This window comes from Bacillus rossius, chromosome 1, assembly GCF_032445375.1.
Source record: "Bacillus rossius redtenbacheri isolate Brsri chromosome 1, Brsri_v3, whole genome shotgun sequence".
Classification (NCBI taxonomy): Eukaryota; Metazoa; Arthropoda; class Insecta; order Phasmatodea; family Bacillidae; genus Bacillus; species Bacillus rossius.
The window spans coordinates 331,145,468-331,159,223 of NC_086330.1; the positions used below are offsets into that span (position 1 = coordinate 331,145,468).

Genomic DNA, 13,756 nt, shown 5'->3' on the forward strand with positions numbered 1-13,756 from the left:
TAGGAATTTACAGAAGTAAGGGATTTCACACAAAATAAGAATTTTTTTTAAATAATAAATTTACTTTTTTCCTTTATTTTACATGCTATCTACAATTTGCTAATTAATTTAATTTTACAGGAGTATTTAACTGGGTAGAATTGACAAACTTATTCAGATAATTTAAATAATAAGATCTTGATTAGAATTAAATTTTTTGTTCCTGCAAACCACAAGAAAAATTAATGAGCAAACTTTTGTTGCTATTAGAGTGAAATAATAGCCTTTCATTTAAAAAAAAACTCAAAGATATTTAAAAATACATACCAAAGTTTTTTTTATATAAACCCCTTGTTTTAAACCCAAGTTTAAAACAGCCAACCCTGGTTCAAACATTCTAAACCATTAACATCTTTGCAGGTTCAACAAATATAATTAATAAATTTTTCAAGTTGGGCTTCATACTGTGTTGACAGCTAGATCTTTAGAGATGGTTACACACAATGAAATGGACCAGAAATATTGGTAAAAGAATCTGCCTATAGCGAGGAACCATCCCAACATTAGGCTGGAGTGATTTTGAGAAACCACTGTAAAACGGGACCGGGATTCAAACCCGGGTCATCTGGAATGAGAGTCCAGTGTCTCTCCAATACACCATCTCGCTCCATGCCATCATCACTCACAGGTATGCATCCGGGTACAGCCTTGGAGGGCTACCGGTACCTGAAACATTTTAAGGGCCCTAAGAGCAATTGTACATTAAAGACTAAAATATCTTCAGTTAAACACTTTTATCGAGTCAATAAATTCAACAGAACATCCAGGAAAACCCACGAACAGAATTCCCAGACTTCTCCAGGTCTCGGGGATGAGCGGTGATGGATGAGAATCGAGGATTGATGGAATGAGTGGGTTAGGAAGAAGAGATCACCACTGGAAAAAAAAACCACCAGTCCCCACATATGTAATTTAATGTAACACTCTTAAAAATAAAATTTCATATTTTTGCTCAAAAAAAAAAAAAAAAAAACAATGTATGTACCGACCAAACTTAACCAATCATGGTTTAAATCAAGTGAATCAAAATGCACATTAAAATAAAGGTAACATTTAAACATTTTAAAAATAAATATTTATACTTTCCACTGCTGTGGCTGTTGTGGCACACAATATCTCGTAGAACTTGCTGGGAATGTGTAGAAAAAGGATACATCCATGTAGAAGGGGCAGGCAGAAGCGATATAGCTCAGGCTTGCTCGACAGCTCCCGCATCAAGTGGGCGTTCCAGACAAACCTGATGTCTGCTCTCTCGTGGAGCGGCATCTGGGAAACAACAACCCACTTGTTACAATGTACAAAAAAATTTCCTGTTCACTAATCTTATAAATTTGCCTTGATAACCAACAGTTTATACAAAAATGGCAAAGGTTTGGCATCAGTCTTACACATCTTAAACATATGCTATATATCAGAACACAGTATGAACATACTATATATACTAAGTCTGGTCATAAGCATACCCATAAGACACTGTGTCAACAGGATGTTTACAAATACCTTGCGAAAAAATTTAAGGATTTACATAGGCCCTTTTAAAAAAATTTCTTAAAACCTTATTTATATATCGCAGGGTCATTTATATACATTTATCAAAAATCAAGATTTAACACAACACAAAGTAGTTATACTATTCACAGAAACATGATAATTATGTTAGATAAAACCTTTTCACCTATACAGATACTTTCCAAATTATATACATGGGAAACTATTTACACTAAATGAGAGGCTACTAACAGTATAGGAGTTGTCAACAAAAAATATGCAAATTATCAAATAACTGCTGTAAATCAAAGTGTTGTGACTTCCGAAATCATTACTGTTTATTATGAGACTTTTCCAGGACTTTCCTGACCAGTCCATTTCTGCTAAAGTTTCGTCACTTTCGTGACCTGTAGTGACTCTGGTCAAAATACCACAACAGGAAAGCATTTCTCCCCTCTCTGTGAGACAGATAACCAAACCTGTACCGGTGACTACAGTGACAAAGGATTGAAATGTTCGTTGAAATATGAGAGGGATGTTCAGCCTCTTCGCTACACACAGCAGTTCCAATGAAAACTAACTACTTACTAAAAACTGCACTAAGGAAAAAAAGATTCTGAAATTAGAAAGTGCCTCACCTCCATCGCTTTCGACTAGGTACATAATCACTTTCAGAATTTGAGTTATGATAATATACTAAATTCTGAGGAATTTTTCATTCATTTATAGCACAGTAGTAATTTCCCTGACTAAATAAAATTCCTGACAAAAATAAATTCTAGCAACTGATATTCATTTATGCAAAAGCAGTTTACCAGAAGTCCAGAATGGCCTTCAAAAACAAAAGACATGTAATTCTCATCATATAATACGACAACTTGAGTTTTATCACAGTACGTATAGAGTTTTGTTCATAACAGGATAAAACACATCCATTCATAGCAGCAGCTTTTCTAAATATGAATCATTGCAAGACAAATATAAAACAAACCTGCCAAGTGCCATATGGTTGGGTTATCAAAAATTATTGGAAACAAAATTCACCCAAAGAGCTCAAAATAAACAAATAAATCTGCAGATTTGTTTTACTTGCAAGATCAATCCTCAGTATAACAATTAACAGACATGTTCTAGATAGAGCACTTTATTTAACCCAATGAAATTATGAAAATAAGCAGGGTGTTCCAGTGAATAACTAAATGAATGAATGAATGAATGAATGAATGAATGAATGAATGAATGAATTATTGTTCCAATGTCTCGCGGACATCAAGGTCATTAGAGACCAATGTATTGGTTGTGGAAACAGGAGTACCCTGAGACAACTCCCCAACAGCTAACAGCAACATCAAGCCAAGCTCTTAGAATGTAAGCTCACCAGCCTTGGTGGGAGATAGAGATATGAGAGGGAAAATTATCTGTTCAAGAAATCTTCTGGAAAAAATATATCAATATATTCCATCAGATAAATTTCCATAGATTTACATAATTCTAAATATGTTGATCTGTTGCTACAATTACTTATTTTCTGCAGATTGGTAGGTACTGTTTCAACAACAAGTTTTTGTTCCCATCAGTTAGTATAGGGTACAATGGGTCGTACCCAATTCTCAAATGTTAACTGAGCCATTAGGAGGTAGAGAAAGACAAAATGTAAAGTAGAGTTCCGCTAATCCAGACCAGATAGGACCAGACCTCTGAGCAGGTTAAACAGCATTTGCCTTGAAATGCACGTAATTTAAGTAAAGCAAAGAGAAAAAAAAAAAAAAAAAAGAGAGAGATAGAGAGACTTTATAGAACAGCTGTAAAGAGTTAGTCAGTTCCTGGAAAACAAGATGTGCATGCCAATAATCGTAATCATATCCAAACGAGGACATTGAAAATTAGTAAATACTTCTTTTTTAATCCTATATGGATTAACCAGATGTCCAAACAAGAGGGTCCGGGTTAGCAGGACTATTGTGTAGGTTTTATTTGGCTCTATTTGTATAAAAAATAAAGTAGATAGCATTTCTTTGTGAGTTTCTGTGAAAGTAAATTTTTTTTTCTGGACAACTAACAGTTCTAAAGGGAGAACAGCGACCTGATTGCTTGACCATCGTGGTCACAAAACATTCCAGTTAGGCCTATGCTAATACTAGTGTTTTGATGCAAAGCTAATATCAAATAGAATGTTTAAAATATTTGCAAAGCAGAATCAAATTGTGAAAATTGTTTTCAGCAAAGCTGTATACTTATATTTTATAAAATACAAGATTGAAGTAAAAAAATAATCGTTTGAACTTTGAACTGATTAAGTGATTAATCCAAGTATAAAATCATTCAATAAATATTATAAAATAACATTGCATGATATTAATATTGAGAATTCATAAAAGATAATGGAGTGCCTTCTTAAGTAACCAACTTTATTCAAGCAACAATACACAAAAGACAAAAAAAAATATATTTTCATGAGCAAATGTTAGGCTACAAACGTTTTAAAGCTTTGCAACAAACACGAAGATTCACATCGGACACGAAGATTTGCAGAAAGCTTCAAATAAAACTAATGGAAAATTTCCTGGCGAAGTCAAATTGAATATAAGAGCTTAACTGAATAAGAAAGAGCTCTGACTGATTCGTTTTGTCGAAGCTTCGCACAGGCTTAATACCAGTTACGTGTAACAAACCTACCTGCAGGAACTCCGGTGTTGTGTTGTGCAACCTCTGCAGTGTGTGGGTGAGGTCAAAGGAATACGAGAAGTAGAAGTGTGGCGTTTTCAGAACAAGGTCTATCATGGCCTCGTACTGCCTGTTCTGCAGCATCTGTAACACATCACATCCCTCACACTGCCACTTGTTACAGAGAAAAAGAGAAGCATTAGGATTGCTAAAAAAAAGTAAAATAAACTGATCAGTATGTTCCAAAAGTGCAAATGCAAGTGCACATGCCATGTTATTTTTTTAGTTTTATTTTTTCATTACTTTTATTTTCTGGGTTTTTCTAAAATTTTAACTCAATTCTTAAATTGCATTTTTTTGTTCTGCCACAAATATTTTCAACAGATATTCACCAAGTGCAATATAATGAATATTAAAAAATTGTGCATATGATGATAATTATGAAGACTTTCGCAACATTTTACACCCATGAAATTACACTAAGTGAATGTCTGTTGAAAAAAATTGTAGCAAAAAGAAATCCACATGAAGTATTGAGTTAAATTCTAGAAAAAGCCAGTAAATAAAGATGATGACCAAAAAAAAAAAGTATATCAACCAACATGTTGTGAGAACAAGCTTTAAGGGGCCTGCCTCATCAGGGGTGTATCATTGTATAGTGAGGCGGGATGATAAGCACAATGCTCGCTGGTGCTTCTAGCGCAGTATTGGCTTTAAGTGCAAGGCTCTGAACTGGCGCGCAGTCTTATCGTCGTGCATACGAAAACTTTGAATTTTTAGGTGCAATCAAGTCCCTAAAGTGCTTCAAGAATCTGTACCGGTTGTTTTATGCCTAAAAATTACTCTGGAAACACAGCTTTAAGACATTTTATATTTTCTAAAAATACAGTTAAAAAACTTAATCTGGAATTCAAACTACTTATCGGCCCTCAGCGAATTCTTAATTGTTTTTTTTTAAACAGTCCCCACTTGGACATCTTAAGTAGTTTTTGTATTGCAATGTTTTTCCTGAAGCTCAGCACACTATATGTGTGTCCGGGTAGGCGGGCCCCTCAAGCAGTTTCACAATAGCTTGGACACACTGCATCGCAACATGACGAGCTTAGGCACTGATGAATGTGTGCCCCAAAGGAGTTACACGAATGCCAGATGACGTGTTTACACCACAAATCATGCAACAGATGGTTGGATAAACAACAGCTAATTTATTTCCCCCCAAAAATTGTGAAAATGGTTCAGGTTAACAAACATCAGTAACAAGTTTTCATGTCTATCATATCGTTAATGGTTTTGTAAAGTTTTGTATTTTTGTCCCAACTGAGCGAGAGAATAGATGACAGCACATGTTTCGCTGGCCAATGGTGATAGTCCATCACTCTTAAGTTGAAATAATAAACATTTTTGCAATCCACAGATGTTGTTGGGTGCATTGTAACACATAATTTTGAAACAAGCTTAAATTTTCTAAGATTTCCAGATAAATATTTTTCAAAAATAAACTAAGAGATCATTATGATGGTTTGATTTTGCAAAACAGAATTTCCATTTTCTAACGTTTACATAGTTTTCAGAAAAACACCACCAATAACTTTATATTTTAACTGTTAATTACAATTCATTTGACTGCTAACAAGCTATTGAAATATCTATCCATTTTCAAAACAACGTAGGTCAGAAAAATATAAAAATGAACATCAGCTTACCCCATATCTTCGTTATTATAAAAAAATAAAAATATATATATAAATCAATTAATACAAAACAATTTTGAGGGTAAATGTGTAAAGTAGAGTAGAGAAATAAAGTGAATAATAACTAAGTGGTTCTGTTCGGACAGCTACATATATAATGGAAAAATTACAGTTTCAACAAAGATTTTACTTATTATAAATGTAGTTGATCCTACCTAACTAACCTTTCATTCAGATATTAGTAGATTTTCCAGAAGACATGACTTAACACTCACCTGTTTCTCTGTCAAATGCAAGACGGTCCGGGGATACGACAACATTTCCGTCTGCGTGGCTTGCCATATCGCCTGTCCGTTGATGACGCCCACCCTAGTCTTCTTCGTGATGACCACCAGGTAGGGGCCGGCTACCAACCTGATGATCCCCACTATGCCGCATATCGGCTTGCTGCTCGATGTTGGTGGTATCTGTCCATGGTTGGCTGCAATGGGTCGGGGACAATACAAGTACACCAAGCACAGAGCCGTAACCAGGATTCTGTGAAGAAGGGGGTCCAGCATAACCATTTCATAATTTTTTTATGAGTAAGTTTTCTTTGCATTATAGTAGCCTACTAAGGATTACAATAATAATTTCAAACTATTCTCTCTGTAACCTTGTGTAGCTAAGTTGCAACAATTTTTTTATTCTGTCTTAGTTTTTTTTTTCCTGGAAGGAAGGGGTCCCACGGACCTATCCCCTGGCTCCGTCCCTGTTAATCATGTGAGTAATTGTACCAGTACGGAATGAGGAGGTATGTAACACTGCACTCGCATTCCAGAGAACACGAGTTTCAATACTGGTGCGGAATACACTGATTTAGGTTTTCCACAATATCCCAAAATCACGCCAGGCAAAAGCTGATCAATGGCTGATTCTTTCGTCAATATTCCTGTTTTGTGAAGTGCATTATCGTCTCTAATTAACTCATGGTGGATGAGAAGTCAAAAACAACCAAAAAAACTAACAACATTGTTGTAAACTAATAATGTTCATCTTTAAAATGTTTCCAAATCATTAAGCACAATAAAAAGTGTAAAATCTTGCATATCCTGAGCGCTGCATAAAATTTTATCAATTCTGCAACATTCATGAAAGAAAATCTGATTCACAATAACAAAATTTCTGTTGGATTTTGATTGTCAGACAGTATATTCTTAATGTGCTCCTGAAAACTATGATATGTTTTCGTGTCATAGTCGTAATTCAACCAAATGTGCCAATATTATTATGTCCTCATCCATGTAAATAATGCACCATACATGCCACTGCACACCATTTTTTACTATGTTTATTGCTTAATATATTTTAAGGCTCTAGAACTTGTGCTTAAAATTTTTTTCCTTGAAAAAATCCTAGAATACACAATTTAGTACTATATAACAAATTCTCCATGCACAAATTAATTATTCATAAATCCCTTACCTATTACATAATTATTCAGATTTTCAATGAAGCTGACCCAAAATTTCCATCAAAAATAAAAAATATTTTGTGCAAATTATAATAGAGAGACTGCTAGTCTATCAGTCATGTTTCCAACGAAGAGCCAAAGGTAAACTAATATTTATACATGAATCATATGAAGACCATAACAACATATATAAAATGGTATTATATGCACATTGAAAAAAAAATGTTTGTAACAACACACAGTAAAATATTTTTAATCCAGCATTCTATGTTTTGGCACGTGCTGTGATCCGATGAAAATAGTAAAAGTTATGTATCATGTATCCAAGTTCATCCTATCATGATGGGATTATTCTATACATAGGGACTGGAAATATTTCCCGGTTCAATGACCTCCAGGTTGGACTCCACGATTCTCTGCACACTCGGGCAAACGTCGCCTGTTTATTGGCTGCTGGCTTGTGAGGTGTCTCAACTGGATAACCTTGATTCAATACTTCTTTGATTGAACGTCTTAAATTGGCCAAGATTCCTCAAAATTAACAGTAAACCAATAGCAGAAGCTTATGTATAATTATTTGTATTTTACCATATCAAGAAATAAGTCCACCAATTCTGTCAGGTCTCTACCTATGTACATTAATCCTGTGGTACATGATGCTTGCTGTTTTAATTTAGTTTGTCGAAATATCCTGGACATAATAAAAACCTCTGAAGTTTACTATGTAAATCTCTTTCTTCATACCTATCCTGTTGCCATGCCCCAGGATATTGTACTTTTAAAATGTAAATATTTAAATAAAATTAAAATGTGTATGGATTCCGGCAACTTAACTAGTCAAACAACTATTTTTAAAGAGTAAAATATTTCAACACCTTATTTAATTTTTTTTTTCATTTATTGTACATTATTTTATTTTTGGCCTTTAACATCTAAATTTGGATTTGCGAGGTATATTCGAGGTACTCTCTGGGATACGAATTCATGATTTGGATTCGAAAAAATAAGGATTTGACTCTTCACCACTAGTTGTGACATTCGAGTTTTTGTAATATTCAGGATCTTTTGACATATGTACTAAAGTAAAACTGCAAGCATCATGTACCACAGGATCATGCCACCAGGATCAAGGGATAAACCTCTCATGTTCACTTTGATTGCCAGGTGACATTACTGAGCTGACTGCAATTTTAGTTTGCTCAGAGTTTATCACTACAGTCGGTCTTCATTTCAGTATGGTGTTTCTTGTTTTCAATCAGGTTGCATTTTACATTTCAGCGATTCATTTCCAAAATTAATTTTTGTAGAAGAGATCTGAATTATGTATCTGAATCTGAATCTGCATTTCCTTTATTTTTAAAGAGCAGCTGATTACAACTTGTTTAAATACCTCTGGACTGTGTATCAATTATTGAAGTGAAATTTCCTTGTTGAGGGGGCTACAATTTTTGAGTGTTACGAAAATTCCGATCACATGAGGGGAATAGTTAGGTATAGGTAGAAATGATGCAGCATACTTGTACACTTGCATTCTTGCGCAATAGCATAATTTAGCACTTGCATACTTGCATACATATTTTTTGATCTGCGACCTCAGAGTAAGAGAATTATCTTTCCTATATCTAATGATATAATAAGCAAAAAATTTCACTTCTGTTGTGTGTGGACTCCAAGCACAAATTTTTCTTTGATATTCCCATTAAAACTATATTGACTTTGGATAATCCAGCATGGCTGTGGTTCCGAAAATGCCGGATCAAAAAAGTTTACTGAATGAACGCAAATATTCAGAAACATAAAAATTAACTTATGTACATTCTATGAATTAATTTTAGTAAAAATCATATTAAAAACTGTCATAGTGATTCCCACAAAATTAAAAATATAAAGAGCAACAAAAAAGTAGGTAACAGAATAGATTTTCAAATACAGTATAACTTCAGGCATCCATAATAATAACAGTAAACAAGTGTCAGGCCATATTCAAATTAGAATTTTTTATACAAATTATCCATGCAACCAAATTTGATACTATTCAAAATCTGTGGTGTATTTTTAGGAAATCTAATAAGTATTTTAGATTTGTATTAAACTTATGCTGTACTTTCTGACTAACCAGTGAATGCCAGATCCAAACATGTGACATTCGAAGCTTTAAAATACGAAGCTCACAAAGTAAAAAAAGGAAGGCAGATTACCAAATGCCATACAGGTGAAACATGGCCTTCAGAAACTTACAAATTGTAGACAGGCATGTCATGTTGATAATACTGTGAAGACTGTTATCGAAAGCTGGACTGTTTAAATTTTTCAACATCAATTTTGGCAGCTCCTTGGTAGAATGATGAGAAAAGTTGTGATAGATGTCAACATAGCTACAATCTGAGAATTTATTTTTGGGGTTTAACACAGGGTGGAATTTATGATGAAAGTGGGTCAGGAGTTTGAAAGGGAGGAAAGTACCTAGGCCGGACGGGATAGGAAACAGTCACCTTCAGTTGGGAGGTTAGGAGGTATGTTGAAACAATCCCTTGAGGAGGGGAAGTTGCCAAATCAATGGAAAGAAGTGGCAGTGGTGCAAATTTACAAGGGAGGTAGGGATAAGACTAACCCGGCCAACTACAGACTCGTCAGCCTGACGTCCTGTGTAGGGAAAGTAATGGAGAGGCTGGTGGGCAGTTATATGGTGGGAGTAATGAATGACCTAGGTTGTGTAGACAATAGACAGCATGGATTCAGGAGAGGGTTCTCGTGTGAAACACAGATGGCAGGGTTGCTGAAGGATCTGGTGAAGTAGTGGACGGGGGGAAAGAAGATGGATGCAATTTTCATAGACTTTGAAAAGGCATTCGATAGAGTACTTCACAAAAGGCTAATAGAGAAAGTAGAGATGTTGGTTGGAGGATGAGAGGGTGGTTAGTCAGATAGGAGACTTCTGAAGGATAGAAGGCAGAGGGCTAAGGTGGGTGAGGAAAGATCTGAAGAGGGGGAAGTGATGTCAGGAGTTCCGCAAGGGAGTGTGTTGGCGCCCCTGGTGTTCACAATAATGATGAATGATACTGGAGAGGGGATAGAGGTCAAGGTGAGAGTATTTGCAGATGATTGCGTAGTGTACAAGGTGGTTGGGGAAGGGGTTCCTCTGCAAGGTGACTTGAGCATACTGGAACAATGGACGAAGCAGAATGGGATGTCGCTGAATGTTGAAAAGACGAAAGTGGTTAGGTTCACAAGGAAAAAGAAGGTAACAAGGGAAGTGTATATGAGGAAGAGGAAGAAAATAAAGGAGGCCAAAGGGGATAAGTACCTGGGGGTGACCCTACAAAATAACCTGGGATGGGCAAAACAGGTTCAGCAGGTAGTGAGTAAGGGTAGGAAGGCACTGGGGCTGCTTGGCAGGACCCTGCAGGGGTCAGGGAGGAGGATAAGGGTGAAGGCATACTCCACAATGGTCAGGCCAGTGATGGAATATGGGGCTGTGATCTGGGACCCCTACCTAGTGACTGAGGTAAGGGAGCTGGAAAAGGTGCAGCGTAGAGCAACGAGGTGATGGGTAGAGACATGCAAAATTCGCGGACTCATTTCGCGATAGGCTAGAATCAAAACAACTATACCTTCGTACCTTTTCTGCGATTGGCCCACATTTTATCCGGGGAACTGTGAGCCAATGGGAAACACTTAACCAAAAAATTGCCGAATTATGGACAGCCTAGTTGAGACGTCTCACGCATCAGTAGCCAATGAACAGGTGTCATTTCCGCGAGTATTTAAAGTACTGTGGAGTCTATCTTAGAGGTCAATGAATCCGTGAATTTTGCAGGTCTCTAGTAATGGGTATGTGGAAGTGAAGGGAAGGGCAAAAGGGAGAAATGCATAGTCCGACTGAGTTAATTAAGGAGCTAGGGTGGGAAGCATTACAAGGGAGGAGAAGGGTGGAAAGGAAAGTCAGACTGTATAAGGTGATAAAGGGAGAGGAAGGCTGGGAGCACGGATGAAAGCTCCAAAGGGTCTGGAGGCAAACGAAAAGGGGTAGGAACACTTTTCTTGGCAGGACAGGAAGGGAGTGGAATGGGTTGGATGAAGAGATGGTAGAGCTGAAGGTAAATATTTACTTGGGCGGTATTTCCGAAAAAAAATTGTTAAAAATCCGAAAATACCTTTATATAATGCTCTTCAACTTCCTCTTTTCATTAAAAGCGGCGGAGATTAGAAATTCCAAATACTTTAGGAGATATCGAATTTTTAAATTTCTTCATATGTAGTTGAGCGGTATTTGCGAAAGAAAAATCCGAAAATGCCTTTATTATATGCTCTTCAACTTCCTCTTTTCATTAAAAGCGGCGGAGATTAGAAATTCCAAATACTTTAGGAGATATTGAATTTTTAAATTTCAGCACAAAACCAGCGCATTCCTGTGGCGTGCGTGCACCATTGTTTCTTGTTTACGTACGAGTATTTTTTTTTATTGGTTAATGATGTCACGTGATTGTTCGTGATAGGCCAGAATTCAAATTAACTAATACTTGATTATTTAGTTCAATTATTGTTTAAAACAGTGTTTAATTACTGCCTCCAACTTAGGTGAGTTTTTAACGTTTCTAATTTTAAAGTCTTATTTGTTATTTTGATATTGTTGCGCAAGTAATAAGTAACAAAAAAATTTACGTCAGTTGTTACTGTACATCCTTTGTTACGGGTTTGTTATGTAAGGTCAGTTACATTATAAATAATTTAAAACTAAGGAATAATTAAATTTAATTCACATTATTTTTAATATCACCTTAGTTTGAAAGTATTTATAATGTAACTAACCTGACCTAATCGACCATTTTAGTTTACTGTTCACCCTTTGTCCGGGTTTGTTTGGTCAGGTCAGTTACATTATAAATATTTTAAAACTAAACAGCCATTAAAATTAATTCACAAAATAATTTTTAATGTCGGCTTAGTTTGAAAGTATTAATAATGTAACTGACCTGACCTAATCAACCATTTTATTAATTACGCATTCACGATTCACGTATTCACGTCTCACGATCACACGGCAAAATAACAACAAAAATGGCGCCGCTCGAATGGTTCCACAGGTCTTGTATTGCAAAATTAAAAAATTCGATATCTCCTAAAGTATTTGGAATTTCTTATCTCCGCCACTTTTAATGAAAAGAGGAAGTTGAAGAGCATATCATAAAGGTATTTTCGGATTTTTAACATTTTTTTTTTGCAATTACCGCTCAACTACATATGATGAAATTTAAAAATTCGATATCTCCTAACGTATTTGGAATTTCTTACCTCCGCCACTTTTAATGAAAAGAGGAAGTTGAAGAGCATAAAATAAAGGTATTTTCGGATTTTTAACATTTTTTTTCGGAAATACCGCCCAAGTAAATATTTACCGAGCTGAAAGATGCAAAGGATCTGAGGAGAATGCTAAGGGCGGGGGGTCAGTGAAACAGGAGAACTCCTTGCCAACGGGTGAAAGCCCAATTGCAAGCGTAATAGTCAATTCAATTCTATCAAGAGGTTATAATTAAACATGGTGAAATGAAAACGTGACTGCTACGAGAATATTCAAAGGCACATGGCAACGTCAGTAATGTTTTCTAATAGCAAGAAAACTAGGATGTTACTTCTCCGGGAATCAAAATCTTTCTTGTTCAAATAAAGTGATTTGACAATTCGGCTACCATTAACCCTCAATAGTCACCCCTCTGTATTTTAACAGTAGTTAAGTTTTGTATGAAAAACAAAAGCCATACCTTGAAGACTAATTTCTTGGTTAACCCTGTCAATCACAAGAATCTCCGATCCCGAGACAGCTTCGATATAAAATTTTTCTGGTGTGATGTACCTAAATAAACAAAAAAAAATCATCATCAAACATATTTCGGGCAAAAAATGGAGAGATAAAATAAGTTTCACATATTAGTAATCTTACAACATAAAATTATCATAAAGATCCGCAGCAACTTCCATTTTATTGGTACGTAATATTAAATCGAGAAACCCGTCAGCCGTCAGAATGTCAACACCATAGTCTATAACACATATAATCATAGAGACAATATGAGTGGAAGATACAAAATCTGTATTGAGCGACGACCTTAATCTGTAGTGTGAACAGAAAGGGGCACGAAATCGTACTTTATGAGGACAATGTGGGAGTGCAATGTACTTTTTGGAGGGGGGGGTATATTAAAAATGAAGGTGGGGGAAGATTCCTTGTCACTGAGCACAAGCTGAATTATGGGCTGAGGAAGATATCAGAATAAACCCACTATAAATTCTTTATTTAAACATCGCGGTTGAATTCACTTGTTATTTATTTATCTTATCACCTTATCACACAAATATCAGCATCGTATACCAACTCGCAATTAGCAGAAGTGATTGCAATTTCTGAGACCAAGGCTGTGTTTCT

General features: G+C 35.7%; 1 protein-coding gene across 1 annotated transcript in view; it reads right to left on the minus strand.

Annotated features, from left to right (window-relative positions):
• Nucleotides 1-13,386, minus strand: part of LOC134528046 (phosphatidylinositol-3-phosphatase SAC1-B) — a 53,053-nt gene extending 39,667 nt beyond the window's left edge. Inside the window, exons 1-5 of the mRNA XM_063361247.1 lie at nt 13,274-13,386; nt 13,095-13,186; nt 6,158-6,363; nt 4,204-4,335; nt 1,194-1,305 (exon numbers count right to left, since the gene is read on the minus strand). Of these exons, the coding sequence (XP_063217317.1) occupies nt 1,194-1,305; nt 4,204-4,335; nt 6,158-6,363; nt 13,095-13,186; nt 13,274-13,311 (580 nt within the window). The 5' untranslated portion in view covers nt 13,312-13,386. The remainder of the gene's footprint in view (nt 1-1,193; nt 1,306-4,203; nt 4,336-6,157; nt 6,364-13,094; nt 13,187-13,273) is intronic.
• Between the last annotated feature and the right edge of the window lie 370 nt (nt 13,387-13,756).